The sequence below is a fragment of the Camelina sativa genome, chromosome 1 (genome assembly GCF_030686135.1).
Source record: "Camelina sativa cultivar CO46 ecotype springtype chromosome 1, ASM3068613v1".
Lineage (NCBI taxonomy): Eukaryota > Viridiplantae > Streptophyta > Magnoliopsida > Brassicales > Brassicaceae > Camelina > Camelina sativa.
The window spans coordinates 25,707,224-25,723,743 of NC_141880.1; the positions used below are offsets into that span (position 1 = coordinate 25,707,224).

The 16,520-nt window shown below is 35.1% G+C and overlaps 5 protein-coding genes and 1 pseudogene across 33 annotated transcripts; 2 read left to right on the plus strand and 4 right to left on the minus strand.

Moving 5' to 3' along the window:
- Window positions 1-1,615: 1,615 nt before the first annotated feature.
- Window positions 1,616-2,672, minus strand: LOC104702045 (UPF0725 protein At4g11700-like). Its single transcript, XM_010417861.3, has 3 exons — window positions 2,577-2,672; window positions 2,367-2,488; window positions 1,616-2,261 (listed from the first exon to the last, which is right to left on the minus strand). Exons 1-3 carry the CDS (start codon window positions 2,653-2,655, stop codon window positions 1,977-1,979), a joined length of 486 nt encoding a protein of 161 aa, XP_010416163.2. The 5' UTR covers window positions 2,656-2,672; the 3' UTR covers window positions 1,616-1,976.
- Window positions 2,603-3,997, minus strand: LOC104702054 (UPF0725 protein At4g11700). Of its 2 annotated transcripts, XM_010417870.3 has the most exons (4): window positions 3,846-3,997; window positions 3,548-3,746; window positions 3,312-3,442; window positions 2,603-3,186 (listed from the first exon to the last, which is right to left on the minus strand). In XM_010417870.3, exons 1-4 carry the CDS (start codon window positions 3,846-3,848, stop codon window positions 2,812-2,814), a joined length of 708 nt encoding a protein of 235 aa, XP_010416172.3. In that variant the 5' UTR covers window positions 3,849-3,997; the 3' UTR covers window positions 2,603-2,811. The 2 variants fall into 2 exon arrangements, with proteins under 2 accessions (XP_010416172.3, XP_087318542.1); XM_087462416.1 differs by lacking the exon at window positions 3,846-3,997 and having other exon boundaries at window positions 3,548-3,836.
- A 1,207-nt stretch (window positions 3,998-5,204) lies between these two features.
- LOC147950364 (uncharacterized) lies at window positions 5,205-6,350 on the minus strand. Its single transcript, XM_087513133.1, has 2 exons — window positions 5,337-6,350; window positions 5,205-5,255 (listed from the first exon to the last, which is right to left on the minus strand). Exons 1-2 carry the CDS (start codon window positions 6,348-6,350, stop codon window positions 5,205-5,207), a joined length of 1,065 nt encoding a protein of 354 aa, XP_087369259.1.
- A 3,192-nt stretch (window positions 6,351-9,542) lies between these two features.
- Window positions 9,543-10,134, plus strand: LOC104702039 (defensin-like protein 172; annotated as a pseudogene). Its single transcript, XR_015596311.1, has 2 exons — window positions 9,543-9,670; window positions 9,947-10,134. The product of XR_015596311.1 is annotated as a defensin-like protein 172 (transcript).
- A 727-nt stretch (window positions 10,135-10,861) lies between these two features.
- LOC104766818 (uncharacterized) lies at window positions 10,862-14,801 on the minus strand. Of its 27 annotated transcripts, none has more exons than XR_015564206.1 (16): window positions 14,519-14,801; window positions 14,313-14,397; window positions 14,066-14,140; window positions 13,855-13,974; window positions 13,695-13,768; window positions 13,488-13,590; window positions 13,226-13,268; window positions 12,933-12,995; window positions 12,636-12,862; window positions 12,370-12,490; window positions 12,193-12,287; window positions 12,002-12,086; window positions 11,762-11,926; window positions 11,621-11,682; window positions 11,296-11,441; window positions 10,862-11,201 (listed from the first exon to the last, which is right to left on the minus strand). XR_015564206.1 is itself a non-coding variant. In XM_087462434.1 (16 exons), exons 1-16 carry the CDS (start codon window positions 14,727-14,729, stop codon window positions 11,047-11,049), a joined length of 1,944 nt encoding a protein of 647 aa, XP_087318560.1. In that variant the 5' UTR covers window positions 14,730-14,801; the 3' UTR covers window positions 10,862-11,046. The 27 variants fall into 27 exon arrangements, 21 of the variants coding, with proteins under 21 accessions (XP_087318560.1, XP_010416111.2, XP_087318610.1 ...); XR_015564205.1 differs by having other exon boundaries at window positions 11,536-11,682; XR_015564204.1 differs by having other exon boundaries at window positions 14,313-14,418.
- Window positions 14,802-14,830: 29 nt separating this feature from the next.
- Window positions 14,831-16,460, plus strand: LOC104702031 (putative transcription factor At1g44810). The gene has a single exon (XM_010417834.3). The coding sequence runs from the start codon at window positions 14,831-14,833 to the stop codon at window positions 16,190-16,192; it is 1,362 nt and encodes a 453-aa protein (XP_010416136.2). The 3' UTR covers window positions 16,193-16,460.
- The last annotated feature ends 60 nt before the right edge of the window (window positions 16,461-16,520 follow it).

A 16,520-nucleotide genomic window follows, 5' to 3' on the forward strand; every position in this document is an offset into this window, starting at 1 on the left:
CATGTAAATCATTATACTCATGTGCAGCTAAAAACAAAAGTATAGAGCCAAATTATCCAATAAACTTAAAGAAACACTTCCAATAAGAGCATGAGACTAGAGCTAGCTAAACAAATTACAAAAAAAAAAAAAAAAAAAAATCGCAAAATAATGTCCAAGCGATGACTAAGGACAAAATTATGAATATGTTGATGAGAAAACAAAAATAATTTTAATGATAACAAAGGTGACACATTTACATTCAAAGACGACCATACCACCATTGAAAAGGTTTCCCTGATTCTTTTCTTATCCCCAAAAAAATTCAACTTTTCTGTTCAATTTCAGAGTAAAAATGTGATGTAATTGATGTCATATTTTGTTTAGTTATACTCTGAAGATCCTCAATTTTTTTCAAACATAGTATATTTCGACATTAATATATACAAAAAAATAAAGAGATCAGTGTTTAAGTAAGATAAATAGTGAGATTTTCTTCAAATCAAGCAACAAAAAATGAAAATGAGATTTCCTTCGAATCATATAGTTGAGATATGGTCTTATTACCACATCAAAGTTCAACGATTTGAATCACCTTCTTCTTTTTATCCTATACCCAAATCTTTATCATTAGCTAGTGGTATGTCCACATATTCTCTTACAGATTTTAATCCTTTGAAAAATTCACAAGTATAACATCAATGATTTTTCGTTTTAGTGAAATTCTCAATGTAAATTTGTGGATCTTCGTTTTGGTACACGAACTTGTGGCTCAGTGGGTGATATGTGTTCATCTGACCACAAAGAACAACAGTTATGCTCATCATATCAGTATCCATCTGACCACGAAGAACAGCTGTTATGCTGATCATATCACAAAGGGTAAAGTCCCAATATAAGGGATGTTTGATCACTTACTTTTCTTGCAACATCAAAGACATTGGTTGAATATGATAAAAACATAGAAGAAATACTCTTTGTAGGCCAAACCAAATGCATTTTGCCAAGAGAGTCGGTTAGGGTCAACTGGTCACCTATCCTATTTGTTTGACTCATTTACTTAGATCTTGCTTCACTACGACAACGTCTTGTAACACCAAGGGTAATAGAGGCTACTGAATTTGCTTTCAAATCATCTATCAATTCAAGTGAGAGTTTACCACGAATTCTAGACCTGCTTAGTAACGGAATATGTTGGTGTGTATCATCATTTATCTTGAATACTGTCTCGTCGTCAGAGACTTCTAAGCTACTTTTATATATGTTCTGTCTTTGTGACCGCTTTTGATTATGGTTATAGTGCCTTCTCCCTGTTTTAGATAGAAACTAAATAAATTGGTTTATCCCATTTCGTTCGTATCAATTAGTTTATCAAGTTCAAGTTTTTTTGTTTAAATTTAAGACTTCAGATAATAAATAAATCACACACGTTGACATGGCCAAATGTTATCATGCCGGCGAAAGTTTTTGAGACAGCTGGTGCGGACCAAAGAGGGGGAAACGTAATTGACAAGTAAAATTATAGCTAGTGCTAATAAAACTTTGGAAAACTTTCCTACCTTTTTCTATTTTATTTTATTCTTGGTTCGAATGTATAATCTATTTATTTGTTTAGTATCATTTACTGAGATGCTGATTATAAAATTACTTACCCATTGGATTAGGCAATACGACGATTAGTTATGAAAATGAAGAATGACGACGACTCCTACTAACGTAAAGTTTAGGTGATCAAGTGACTTTTGGTAGCTAGCTAGACAAGTAACATAACATGGCAATGCCCTCACAGTTTTAAGGATTAATTCAAATCTAATTAAGAATCCAAAAGATGGTACCGAGGGAAGAGAAATGCCACCATCGATGATTATTCTGATCCACGTGCATACGTATTCAAATGGATCATTAATTGTAGTCTTGTGGAAAGTGGAGACGCTTCCATGGCAGCAATTCCGTTAGAGGCTGGTATGGTTTGAAAGCTCTGAGTAAGACCGACGATTCTAAAGATTCCCAAATGCACATCCACGATTCTTCTGACTGTTGCAACGCGATACCATCATCACCAGCCCGATCCTTGCATGAGTCTGTGTGCCTAATGTAGAAATAGCATCATAGGCGCCAAGTCCCTTGTGAAAGGGCTCCAGGTCTCGTGTGATTTCCATAGCCACTTTGCGAATCTTCAGACCGGCCACACCGTGTTTGATATGGCGCCTATTAGTTGTGGCAAGCGCAAGTTCCAAATACAGATGGATCCACTCATTCTTAAGAACCTCTGACTTTTTCAGCTGCAAAAAAAAAAAAAAAAAAAAAGAAAACAATATATACGACTAGTTGGTAAAACTCAAAGAAACAAGACAAGACAAAAGGGGAGGGTTTGAACTTTTAATTACCAAGCGAAATCGGCCTGTGTCATCTTGGGAAGGATTCTCTTCTGGAGGCAACTCATCGGGCATGAACATATCGAGCATGGGGCCAAGACATGGACATGCTAAATCTGGTAAAAAGAAGGAAGCTGCTAAGAAAAGAGGGAAAATGAGTAAGATTCGTGACATGAAGAGCGAGGGAGCACAAGTAAGAGTCAAGGTAATAAGGAGTGAGACCAGCTTTCAAAGGTTTGGAGATGAGCTTCATGCAATGATTTCTTGTTTTAATCAAGATATAATTAGATTCAAGATACATTTTACGTATGCGTTGCGCCCGGCCAGGACTAAATAAAATAACCGTAAACTAGTATTCAAGCAGAAAAACACACTTAAAAAACACACACACACACAAATAACTTAGTCAACCATCATCGACGATTATTCTCTGATCGACGTATTCCAATGGATCATTCTAGTCTTGTGGGGACGCTTCCATGGCAGCAATTCCGTTTGACGCTGGTATGGTTGGAAAGATCTGAGTAAGACCGATGATTCTAAAGATGCCCGTATGCACATCCACGATTCTTCTTACAATTGCAACGCGATAGCCATCATCACCAGCACGAGCACGATCCTTGCAATCGTTTGTGTATTTAATGTAGAAAGTAGCATCATAGGCGCCAAGTCCCTTGTGAAAGGGCTCCAGGTCTCGTGTGATCTCCATAGCCACTTTGTGAATCTTCAGAGCGCCTACACCGTGTCTGATATGGTTTCTATTAGTTGTGGCAACCGCAAGTTCCAAATACAGACGGATCCACTCATTCTTAAGAACCTCTGATTTTTCCAGCTGCAAAAATAAAAATAAAAAAAAACAATATATACGATTAGTTGGTAAAACTCAAGAGAGGTAGGTACGATCGATCTTAAAAAAAAGAAGACAAGACGAAGGGGAGGGCTTCCACTTTTAATTACCAGATGAAATCGGCCTGTGTCATCTTGGAAAGGATTCTCTCCTGAAAGCAACTCATCGGGCTCGAAATATGAGAGCAACTTGTCACCCATCACGGTGTTAGGTAAACCTTCGAGGTGTTTCTTGCTTTCAGCTGTATATATAAACAGAGAGACAGAGACAGAGAGAGAGAGAGAATGATGAATTTGTTGTCTGTATACCATTACCAACCAATAAATTAATGATAATAATTATATACCAGGATAAGGTCCAGATCTATAGGAGACCAAAATGAATTGGCCATAGTCAATCTCATCTACTTCAGCCTCAAAAATTGGAGGCTTGGTGGTCTCTGCAGCAGCAGGATCCTTGCCTTTGAAATAAATACTGTAAGCGCAAGCAGCAGAATAAGTGGATATGGTGTACTTCATTACGCTATCGGGCTGCACGTCTTTTCCCTAAAAATCGAAATTGAAATGGCAAAGCAGATATACATATTTTAGCTAAAAATGATCACAAAACAAAACAAAACAAAGAAGAGAGATCACTTAACTAACCATGAGAAAATTGTAATGATGAATGCCCAACCTAGCATAAAGGCTGACTAATACACGACGAGAAGGGTCCCCATCCTTGGAGTAAGTGTACCCATTAGGAGCAAGTCCCTAGTTAAGAACCGTACGTTTGTTACGTTATTAGTCTCCAGATTAAGAAGAAGCGATATACTGATACATACATATTTGAGAATCATACAACAATTAAATAAGCAGGAGGGATGAAAGAAACGAATATATTACCCAGTTATGTGGAAAGACGTCCTATTTACCCCTCAAAACTACCATATCCTACCGATTATCCCTGAAACTTTGACCTCCTACTAGAACCCCTTCCAGCTTATATCCTCCTTCTAATTCCCCCCGAATTAATACTTTTATGTCTATTTCCCCATCCGCATGGATTTACACGGTTTTGTTACTAAACCCGATAGAAACCCATGTTAAACCGGTATGAAAGCAATTTATAATCCGGTAACATTTAGAACCCGACCCAACTCTTCTTCTTCTATCTTAGTAAGAATCCGATAACCCCAAATTCTTACTAAGAACCCTAAAAATCGAAATTGAAGAAAATCCAAATTTGTCTCTCTTTCTCTCAAAATCATGAGTAATATTTATGGATCTTCGAGTAGTTCGACAAATGTCCACGAAAGAGGAAGATTTGTTGGTGTACCTAAGAGATGTTGGTGTGGAGAAGCAATTGTGGCCAAAAATTCAAAATCCGACCATAACCCAAATCGACGATACTTTCGTTGTGTGTATGCAGCTGGAAATAAGGTAATACAAAGTAAAACTTATTATTTGGCTTATGAATATTGATAAGGTTCTAAACGATAACCAAATGAATTGTCCATGGTGTAGCTTATGAATGACAATCACGTTTTCAAGTGGATCGATGAGGCTTTGTTGGATGAGGTGGAGACAATGAAAGAGTTCATATCAGAGACAATGAAGGTTGAGAAGAAGATGCAAATGGAGCTTGAGAAGAAGATGGAAATGGAGCTTGAGAAAGTGATATTTGAGAGGATTGAAGATGTAAAAGCTGAATTTAAATCCAGGATGAATAAGATGATAATTGTTTCAGTATTAGGTTGTATAATCATCTTTGGTCTAGTTAAGCTAATATGATGAAATTGTATGTTGTTTTCTATGTTGGTTTTGTATGAGACAAAATGTTTTTAAGAGATGATGTTATCTTGTTTGAAAATACATTCATGTTCAAAAGAGTACATCCGACCATAGTTAATAATAAGGTTCAAAAGAGAGACAGACCATACAAAGACAGAACAACATATGTTCTGAAACAGGTCATAAAACCAAAAAAAAACAGTCCTACTTATGCTAATCCTCCATCCCACATTACTTCTCTTGAGTGAGACAACCTTGAGAAGATTCCACTTGAGTTCCACCCTACAAATTTAATCAAATATTAGAATTAATTTAATAAAACAAAGAACCATTGTTGTATCACAAATGAATCAATTTAGAAACCATAATGTAACCATCTCCATCACCTAACTCCAAGTCTATCTTCAGCCTATTCACAAACCAGCTCCAATTATCTGTGTTCTCAACCTGAACAACACTCCATGCTATTGGGTAGATAGCATTGTCTGCATCTCTTCCTAAAGCCACCAACAACTGACCCTTAATCTTTTCCTTTAAGAAGCAACCATCAACCCCAATTAGTGGCCTGCAGGTTTTTTTCCAAGTTTTCCTAAGAACATCAAAGCATACATAGAATCGCTTAAACACATCATGACCAGCGTCATTCTTCACCGTATCAATCTCTACCACAGACCCTTGATTTGCTTCCAATATCTCAGCTCCATAGTCTCGAAGACGTTCAAATTGAGTGTCATATTCACTCGCTATCCATGCCAATGCCTTTCTCCTAGCAGCTTGACATTGACCTCTCGTAGCTGATATCTTCCACTTCTCCATTATGGTCTGTTCCATCTTTAAAGGCATGTAATAATCTGGTTCTTCTCTAATCTTATCAAGAAATAACCTAGCTATGACTAGGACCTTAAACATCTCACAATCTCCATTAGGCACACAAACATGGGTGTTCGTGTACTTCGTAATCCTCCACATCGACTCATTATGAAGAGACGCATCATAAACTTTCCATTGACATTTTCCCTTAGCACCAACACACCTAAACCCGATTCCATCTATATCGTACATGTATTGCTTCAGATTACAACTTGTTGCCAGTGCATAATCAGTCACACACTCCTTAAACGTGATTCCATTGTAGAAACTCTGCCCTTTATACATTATACCATCGTCACGAACGATCGGTGTCCCCCCACGCGCAGCACCACCACAACCATTACCCTCAGACTCATCGTCACTCTCTGGATACACGTTATGATGAATCGATTCCTCTGTTTCTGTAAAATCTGTCGCAAGCTTATCGATGTGAAATTCATCTCGATCCTCGCCTTCCTCGTCGAACTCCACTCCAATCGGTGGATTAACAACGGGGACTAACGCCATCCCAAGAGCCAAGAGCAAGAGATAACAAAACGATTCGAAGAAAGAAGAATCAATTTAGGGATCTAGGGTTCGTCGATGGAAAGGGAAAAAACGGTTTGGGGATTTTTGGGTTTTTTTATTTTTAGGTTTGTTTAGGTTAAGTGATCTAATCGGGTTGTAATCGGGTTGTCAATTGGTTAAAAATGGTTTAATTTGGTTATTTTGGTTAATAAGAATTGTCTGTCGGTTAACTAAAACAGTAAACCGTGTTAATCGAGGTCGATGGGGAAATAGATGAGAAGGTTAATTTAATTGGGGAAATAGACATAAAAGTATTAATTCGGAGGGAATTAGAAGGAGGATATAAGCTGGAAGGGGTTCTAGTAGGAGGTCAAAGTTCCAGGGATAATCGGTACGATATGGTAGTTTTGAGGGGTAAATAGGACGTCTTTCCCAATTATGTATTCTAGGGAGAAATTTCATATCCCTCCCACCCTCTTTTGGGTTCTTGAACGTCAACACCTCACCCTCTTCTGGGTTCTTGAACGTCAACACCGCCGACAACATCTTCTCGGAACCGAGAGCGGCTGATATGGATGGATCGATCTGCTAGTCGATTTCTGCACTCCACGCCATATATATACCTAACTATGTGCTTTAATTGGGCCTTCACAAGCCCATTTACACAACTCTCTGATTTTTAGATTATTGGAGAGGTTCATGATTTTATAATTTACTTGAGTTTTGTATGCATAATTTTCTATAATTAAATGCTTACGCAAAAATAATCTTATATTAAAGCCTTGAATGACAAGTAGATTCTATAATAGTTTTTGGATTTTGTTTTTCAAAAACCAATTTTTTCTCCATTCAAGATTTTACATTAAATAGTTTCCCTAAAAAATAGGAACTAGTTTATAGCTATTCTTTATAAATATTAACAAAAACTAGAATCCACATAATTAGAGATTTTAGGAAAACTTTCGATTCATTTTTTTTATATGTTTCTTTATGTAATTTTTTTTTAAATAACCAAAAAATAACTTTCTTACAAAAACTAAAATCACAAAAATCAAAAAACAAAAACTAAAAACCAAAATCTATAATCTAAAAACCATTTAAAAACCATCTTCCATTCATGGCCTAAATAAAAGTAGAAGCTATAAGCTTCTAAAACTTTACACCTAGCATTTAAAACAACCAATCGGAGAGACCATCTCACTATTTAACAATTTTTCCTATTTTGTTAACTACTATTTTAAAATTATAATATTTTATATACAAATATATTAATAAAAAATTAAATCAATAAATAAATAAATAAATAAATATATATATAAAGAAATGTAAATTTTGGAAAAAAATATATGGATTATATGAAACTCACGTTCTTATTCTTATTTTGTTAATTTTCTTATTTTCCAACAAAAAAAAAGGGTGCCTGACGTTCTTATTCAAAACTGATTATATTAATTTTGTTTTCTTATTTTGTAATTTTTTTAGCTAGCTCTAGTCTCATGCTTAAGAAAAAATATTTTTTTTCAAAACTGAATATGAGAAAACAAAATTGTTGAGTTTTTGATCAGATTTGATTATTAAACAGAACTAATTTATATAAAATTTTAATTGTGTATTTGAAATAATTTTTTTGTCTTAATAGTAATTTAAAGTTCTTATAACATAATATCTCATAACTATCATCAATTGTATATAATTTTTTACCAACATTTATCAAATAAACCCACACATAGCGTGAGTTCAAAACCTAGTATATTAAATAAAAGTAGAAACTATAAGCTTATAAGGGCATCCACATAGGATTTTAAACAAATAATCTAAATTTGATATGTCACTAAGTAATAAGTTTTGAAAAGTACAATAGTTTTCTATATTATTAAGATTTTTTAGAAAAAGAAAAATGTTTAATCTATATTAATAAAATCAATATGTACAATGTCCCACATTAATTAGAAAAGTTTTAGACAATGGTTCAAAACCATTATAAATAAGATTAATATGCTTCCAACTACGAATGTGCAGAAAAACTTGATTTCTCAGGCGTCCAAATTTAAAAGTTTTATTCGGTTTAACCCGATATTTTATTTGAGCAAATGAAAACATTTAAAACTTTCAAAATAATGTAATATTATATTTTTAAAAAGTTTAAAATATCATAAATTTTGAAACTTTATATTTTTTTAGCTTTTAAAAAGTTTTTCTATATTATAATTTTTTAATTTTAAATAGTTTAAAATATTATTAATATTGAAACTTTTAAAAGGTTCAAATATTATATATATTTAAACTTGACAAAATGTTTTAAATCTTATAAATACTTAGACTCCATAGAAAGTTTAAACTCCATATTATAAATGTTTAAAATCTAAAAAATTTAAGTAACATTATTTGTTTGAAAAGTTTTAGTACATGTGGATCTAAAACCGAATATATGGGTTAAAATATTAATCAATAACTGAAGTGGTTATGTTGGTCTTCATGAATTGCACAAATCTTATGAGAAAAGAGACAATGATTTTGGCCTTGAAGTTTGCTGAGAATAAGTTGTATTTACTTTCAAACAAAAAGTATATGGTACTTTAAGACAAAAAGTTTTAAATGATTATTCAGTGGAAGGAAGCAAGGAAGCGGACGAGGAAAATGAAGAATAAGAGTAAAACAAAGAAGCACACAGTGAAAGTAACGATGATAATTACCATGCAAAATTGAAAATCAGGATGATGAGAAAGAATATGAAAAGTAAATAAAAAAACACAAAAACATAAGTGGTGGCGTATGATTCTTGTAATCAGATTTTATTTTTAAATACAATTGATTTTTATTGTTTTTAAATTGTGAATTTGAAATATAATTATTGCCTTAATAGTAATTTAAAATTTTTATAAGATAATATTTTATAACTACATCAATTGTATATAACTTCATCTAAATATATCAAATATATCCACGCGTAGCGTGGGTTCAAAACCTAGATAATAACTAAAGAAAAAATTTATCCTACACTTTAATTACATACCAAACTACTATGTATATGCAACATGATGTTTGACTCAACTTTCACATTTTTATGTTACACAGTCAAACATTTTGTGTTCAAACATATAACGGTAAATAATTATATTTCGTAATATCACACAAAAAAAACTTCTGTAATAGGTCACCTTGCAATTCTATAAATATATTTCTAGTAGTCACCAAATTTTTTAGGTTTAGTAACCAAAACCATATTAAGAGAGGAAAGCACATATACAGTATATATATTATGGCAAAGACAGCTTTTACACCCGTCCTCCCAATCATCTTCCTTGTTATGTTTGCTTTAGGTATACATCTATCTTCTTGTCTTTATTAATAACATTTTTTTTTTGCGATTTACAAATTTTTACGTTATTCATTTTCATATCTCCTAAAAACCGTAGTTCCTCTTGATATTTGCCTTATGAATACATTTAGCTTTAAGGTTTACTCTAACCATTTTTCAAAAGCCTTTACATAGTGTCTCTACATGAAATGATGAAATTGAACTTCGGTTTTATTCTTTGGTATAACATCTCAAATGTGGTAGGTTTAATGGTTTTGTTATATATATATATATATAGTTGAGCAAAATATGGGATGCACAGCAAGTATAGGACCGTGCGAAATGGATAAAAGCTGCAGTGCCAAATGCAGAGTTACATTTGGAGATAAGGCTAATGGCTTATGTGACCGTACCACTGGTGGAGCTTGAGAATGTGTATGCGTCTACCCTTGTCCGCCTCTGCCTTCACCTCAGGCCCATATGTGATTTGTACTTTGATATTTAGTTTCTTCAAACTATATATATATATATATATATATATATATATATATATATATATGTTGACATTAAGAAGTTGACAAATCCAAATTATGCATAATTAAATTCTTAAAGAGACTATAAAGTACAAGATATCTTAGTAAATATTTCTAGTCAATTGATTATTGTAAAACTAATTTCAAATTTTTAATACACTGCCCAACTGACAATACAGTAGAACTTCTATAAATTAATACTCGGTAAATTAATAATCTTTATAAATTAATAAAATTTTCCGGTCCCAATATGGGACTAGTGTAATTTTGGACATAATTCAATAATATAATAAGATAATAATTTTTTTGAAAATCTTTTGTAAATATATGGTCCCATCAATAATATAAATTAATAATTATATAAAATTATCTAAAGATATGTAATATATACACATCAACTTTTATTAGAGTTCATTTTTCATATTTTTACTATATAAAAATCTTTGAGTGTTATATTCAAAACATGATAATTGTTATTTTCATTGTAGTTGATTTTATAAAAATATTAGTTATAACGATTAAATCTTATTCTTTTAATTATTTTTACCAAATTAGAAAAATCTCTCAATAAATTAATAATTATTAATTGATCGAGAAATTAAAACTTCTATAAATTAATAGATTTTCATGGTCCCAACATTATTAATTTATAGAGGTTTTACTATATATAGTACAAGACATTGCTTATAAGCTGATTAAATCGTAGGAATGAAATAGTGATTTTTGTGCTACAGTTTAAGATGTTGCGGGAAGCTATTTCCATGTGAACAATGAACCAAAACCTAATGCACATACCAAACCAAAGAATAAACCGGTACCAGACAAAAGGATAAACAGGCGAAATTGACCGGTATAGAGGAATTATCTATGGGTCATCATCGTAAGGAACGTGTGAAGCCAAGGATGAAGGTAAAACAAAGATGGGCTCTCCATTGTGTTGAAATTCAGAGAGTAGAGTAGAATGGTCAGCTTTGTGATTGATGCAGTTATTCCCCGTCATGTCAAGGCGTTTGAGGCCACCTAAACAAAGTCACCATACATATAGTTACATACCAAACTATCAGAGAATGGCCCAAACAATCTAACTGATAAACCGATTCCAGAATGTTATTACCGTTTGCGGTCCTCAGGGAATCGCATAGCATGAGCAAGGATTCAGGAGGCATAAGATTGTACGATGCGTCCACTGAGATGAGTCTTGGTGCCAAGGGTATGAGCTTTGACAGGAATCTAGCAGTCTCTAGTCCTCCGCGGTTTTTGCTATAGCGGGAAACATCAAAACAAACGTGAGGACAGTGTGAAGGTAATGTGAATTGTATACAAACAAATAGAGGATATGCATTTTGATTTGGACCTTATATCAATACTCAGCAGCTTCTTCGACCCTTTTTCAAGTTTACTGCCTAATGCAAGAAACCCGAGAGGACCTAGTCCTATACCTGAAATATTGAGAGACTCGATGGAGACTGTGAAAGAGTTTACTATGGCCTCTGCAACCTCACTGAAGAACAAGAATATAAGTAAACAGACCAACTTCACACCGGTATAAAGTAATAAAGAGTTTATGACTTTATGAGTACCTTCCAAGGGCATTATCTGCAACAGATAGGAACTTTAAAGGTTTCTCAAGCATCGAGAGGGTATCAAGAAACTCGATAACTCCACAACATGATAGCTCACAGTTTTCCAAATCCAAATCGGCTAAACGAGAATTCGGATTCTTTGTCAAGTAAGATATCAAGCTTCTGTATCACCAAAAAAACCATGTAAGAGACATGCAACTCTGTTAATCTTACAAATGCAGGGACTAGAGGACACACCTGATCCCACTGTCTTCAATGGGATTCCCGCTCAGGTCAAGAGATTCTAAGCCGGGCATATGAAGAAGAGCATGTGCAAGATTCTCTGCATCGTATTTGTCGAGTTCATTTCCCCTAGAAACAAATTTCTAACCGTATCACAAGTTTTCCAGTCTTAAGACTGTAAGAGTTGTCTCTCTACGAGAAGATACCTTAAGTTGAGCTTGCACAGAGACCGTAAAGACTTTCCAGATGACGGGGAACCAACAACAGACCTCCAACTAAAAGTAGAAAGCCATCCTGAAATCTATATACCGTATACAGGTTTGTCAGCCATGAAAATCAAGCCATATATCAATATGAAGAAAACGAACAACAGTGGTACCCACATTGTTTTCAGAGAGATCAAGGGACGAAACGTTTGAAGAAAAATCAAGAAGTGTAGAGAAAACCATCCTCGAGATATGCCTATCGAGATTGCTATCGCAAAAATGTAAGGAATGTAATGTCCTGAAAGAAAAAAAGATGCTCATTAGAAGAAATCAGAAAAAAATGTATAATGATATTTCAACGTTTCTGAAGAGTCTTTGATTGCCAAATGAGCAAACATTTCACGATGACACGCTATCACTATGTCATCAGTTCATATATGTACCTCACTGACATCAGGAATGCAATGAAGGCGGAAGGCGCAGCAAGTGGATCTATCTCAATGCTAGATGTCTTTATACAGAAGCGTTGCATCCCAGTTGTGTGGATACCCTTTTCATGAAGAGAAGCACATATTGCATTGATGGAATTTGAAGAGAGCTTACAGTGAATAAATTCAAGCGAAGTTAACGTATCTCGGCTCTGGATCAAGAGCTTGCACAAGGGCTCAACCTGGAGAATCAAGGGCAATAAAATTCCAGCTAACTAAAACCTATGTGACTAATTAGTGAAAGTGCCTTACATGTTTCTCGGATCTGATCCAACGTAGAACCAAACGTTGCAGTTTACTTTTCCTCAGTAACTCCTACAGTAACAAAGCCTAAAGATTATTTCTGCCCTCCTTCTAAAGGTTGAAGGATTGATTCATCTACAAAGATATTAATTTAAAGTTCTAAGAGAAAGGTAAAGATCGAAAGCAACACAAAGTAGGACCGCGATCAATGATGATACTAAAACAGAAGAGATAAAACAAAATGATTCTATTTACAAGCACAGAAACACTTCAAAACGTCAGAGCATAGTTTAATTACTTACAGAAATTTCAGTAACGCAGAGCACATTGAGAAGCCTCAGACACCTGCAACAGGGTAAGAATGAACGCAAAGAAGCATAAGTATGATAGAGTGTTAAATCAGTCCAAACCAGATATCCCACTCACAAACCAGTCATGAGCAATATAAAAAACCTAAACAAGCTGAGAGAGTAATACAGTGTGTGTGTCTGTAAATACAAGGAACGTGCGAGGCTTTGGAACGAATAATAATAATAATCAGAAAAACATGAAAAGTTACTCAACCTAAGATACGGTCCAAAAGTCTGGAAATGAAAAGATAGTTCTTTGCATACACATTTTTGAAAACTCATGTGGTCTTCATGGCAAATGTATCTCAATATGTTATCTGCGACGACAGAAAAAAAATACAACAAAACTGAATAGCAGTGATTCTTATACAAAAAAATGACAATTCCATCCAAAGAACTTGAGAGAACAAGAGGTACCTACCTGATACATTAATAGAACATATCCGACCACTAAATGTGGGACGCAGAGCTACCTCAGCTGCTTCATCAACACAACTGTTACTCAGAGGATTAACATAAAACTCAACAAGGAAGTGAAATCAATATAAAAAAAGAAAACAAAAACAAACAAATTGGCATACTTTTGCAGATGCTTCTCCCAGTAAAGGTGTTGCCAATCAGCTGGTGATTCGAGATGGTCAATGAAATCAGGCCAACGCAGCTCAAACAACACCTTCCAAGAGTTACCAATTACATCGATTCTGCAGATGTAATATACATCTTTCTCAGTCTGTCTTCGAAATGAATCAAAAAAGTGAAAAAAAAAATCAAAAAAGGAAGAAATAATCAAACCTTGCACGTTTTCTCCCATTATTAATCAAGCAATCATCTCCAGATTCATAACTATCTAAGCAGCAATTTAACGGCCTAAACCAATTCTCCACAAAAGAAAAAAAAAAAAAAGAAAAAAAAATGTAAATCAGATTATGAATAGTATCATCATCTTCATCCAATTCCTAAACCCTAAGGCAAAGCTAAGCTAATAATAATCTTAAAAATAAACCAAAAGAGAGAGTCGTCGTCTTTGAAAATTACTGACATGTGGGTTTGAAAATTCTGCAACGCAAGTGCAGGCAAGTGAGCGACAACACCTTCAAGCAACTCCGATGGAAGATCGTACAAATCTGGAATTGGAGGATTATCGCCTTCCAGGAATTAGACAAAAAAAAAACCCAAACTCAAAAATCAAATTGGCGCAAGCAAGAATCAAACTGAGATCTTTAGTTGTGGAATGTGTAAAATTACTTTGTAAGAGCTGAAGCTTGAGGGATTTGATGCAGAGAAACGCAAGAGATGGAGGTTTCGTAGGAGGAGGAGTCATCATCATCATCCTCCTCTCTACCAAAGACGAAAACCAATAGAGTCTTGATGAGTGTGTGTGTGAGAAGTGAGAATGAGAATCGCTCTCAACCCAAATCTTCCCGCTGCTTGAATAGATTAATGGGCCGAATAGCATGGCCCAATTAGCAAACCCAATTAATTTACGCTATACAGACTCTTCATATTCTTTCTTTTCCGCACAAAGAAAAAAAAAAAAAAGTTGTCTTGAGAATTCCGATGGCGAAGAAGGTTCTCAACCCTTTGGAAGATCCACCAACAGCTTCTTCTTCAAGCGATGAAGAAGAGGTTGAGAGCTCATCATCTGGGGAAGAGGGAGAAGAACAACAACAACAACAGCTCTCCATTTCCGACGAACCCAAAAATCCCTCCCCTAAACCCCTAAAAACTCCTTCCACCGCCGCCGCTGCTGCTCCAAGTTCCGGATCTGAGAAGAAGCGAGCGAGTGAAGAAGCGAACGAGGAACATGCAAAACGAGCCAAGACGCTTTCTCAGAAGTCTCCTTTTGCGAGAATATGGAGTGAAGAAGATGAGATCTCCCTCTTACAAGGGATGATTCGTTTCAAAGCTGAGAAAGGTACAAGTCCTTATGATGATATGAATGGGTTTTTCCTTGTAGCCAAGGATTCTATAAGCTTTGATGCTACTAAAACCCAATTTGTTGAGAAGATTAGGTCTTTGAAGAACAAGTACTATAATAAGGGTAAAGACTCGAGGTCTTTTTTGAAACCCCACGATGTGAAATGTTTCAAATTGGCTAGTTGTATTTGGGGATCTGATGATGCTGTGGCTCTTCTTGATTCTGCTCCTCCTGTTATTGTCAAGTCTCCTCCTGTCGCTGTTAAGTCTCCTCCTGTGGATGTGATATCAAACAAGGTTGATAAGAAGAAGAAGAAGAAGCTGGAGTTTGGAGATGAAGAGATGCAAGTGTTGGGATCTGATGATGGGATGGCTCTTCTTGATTCTGCTCCTCCTGTGGCTGTGACTCTTGCTGTTAAGCCTCCCCCTGTGGCTGTGATATCAAATAAGGTGGTTGATAAGAAGAAGAAGAAGAAACTGGAGGTTGAAGATAAGGAGAAGAAAGTGTTGGGATCTGATGATGGGATGGCTCTTCTTGATTCTGCTCCTGCTGTTAAGTCGCCTCCTGTGGCTGTGATATCAAACCAGGTTGATAAGAAGAATAAGAATAAGAAGAAGAAGAAGCTGGAGGTTGAAGATGAAAAGGTGCAAGTGTTGGGATCTGATGGGATGGTTCTTGAATCTGCTGCGGTTGTTAAGGCTAATGGGTCTTTAAAACCTGAGGGTGATACGGTTGAAAAAGATAAGGAAGTGGTGATTCTTCTTGGTGGAGTTTCTGAGTCATCAGATTTGTTTGACAAGTCTTTTCTTGTTCCCTTAATTGTGAGTCTAGGTGGTGTGGATGAGTGTTCTGTGAAGCACAAATGGAGCAAGGTGCCAATGGAGACTAAGAAGAGAATTGAAGACAAGTTGAAGTTGGTGGAGGCCAAGGAGTTTGAACTGCTCTTGCAGAAGTCTGACATTGTGAAGGAAGTGGCCTCTGTAATTACCCAAGCCATCTAAGAAGACATGCAATTAGACGGATGTATATGTTCTAACCGTGGATTTAAGTGGGGGAGAATGGAGATGAAATGCCTCTTTTGTTAACGGTGGATTTAGGATTTATCTTTTCTTATCTACGTTTTCTGGTTTTTTAACGGTGGGGATATCGAAATGGACATGCAATGCCTCCTCTTTTGTTATCTATCTTAGGATTTATCTACGTTTCTGGTTTTTTCTTTTTGTCTTCTGGATTCTGAATTAAGAAGAAGAAAAGTTAGTTATTTTATAATAGCCTCGTCTTTGGTCAATTGTTGCAATGAGCAGAGACTATATAAGCTTTGCAAAACAC

Excerpts from the sequence above, each read along its gene's own strand:
- LOC104766818 (XM_010417809.3), bottom strand. The coding sequence starts at position 14,729 with ATGCTATTCGGCCCATTAATCTATTCAAGCAGCGGGAAGATTTGGGTT. Across the intron at positions 13,269-13,487 it reads ACTTTTGGACCGTATCTTAG|GTGTCTGAGGCTTCTCAATG; the intron begins GTTGAGTAACTT and ends ACCCTGTTGCAG. Across the intron at positions 11,927-12,001 it reads ATTGAAGACAGTGGGATCAG|AAGCTTGATATCTTACTTGA; the intron begins GTGTGTCCTCTA and ends TTGGTGATACAG.
- LOC104702054 (XM_010417870.3), bottom strand. Across the intron at positions 3,443-3,547 it reads TAGATCTGGACCTTATCCTG|CTGAAAGCAAGAAACACCTC; the intron begins GTATATAATTAT and ends TTATATATACAG. Across the intron at positions 3,187-3,311 it reads ACACAGGCCGATTTCATCTG|CTGGAAAAATCAGAGGTTCT; the intron begins GTAATTAAAAGT and ends TTATTTTTGCAG.
- LOC104702045 (XM_010417861.3), bottom strand. The coding sequence starts at position 2,655 with ATGTATCTTGAATCTAATTATATCTTGATTAAAACAAGAAATCATTGC. Across the intron at positions 2,489-2,576 it reads CTCCAAACCTTTGAAAGCTG|CTTCCTTCTTTTTACCAGAT; the intron begins GTCTCACTCCTT and ends TTTTCTTAGCAG. Across the intron at positions 2,262-2,366 it reads ACACAGGCCGATTTCGCTTG|CTGAAAAAGTCAGAGGTTCT; the intron begins GTAATTAAAAGT and ends TTTTTTTTGCAG.
- LOC147950364 (XM_087513133.1), bottom strand. The coding sequence starts at position 6,350 with ATGGCGTTAGTCCCCGTTGTTAATCCACCGATTGGAGTGGAGTTCGAC. Across the intron at positions 5,256-5,336 it reads ATGGAGATGGTTACATTATG|GGTGGAACTCAAGTGGAATC; the intron begins GTTTCTAAATTG and ends TTAAATTTGTAG.
- LOC104702031 (XM_010417834.3), top strand. The coding sequence starts at position 14,831 with ATGGCGAAGAAGGTTCTCAACCCTTTGGAAGATCCACCAACAGCTTCT.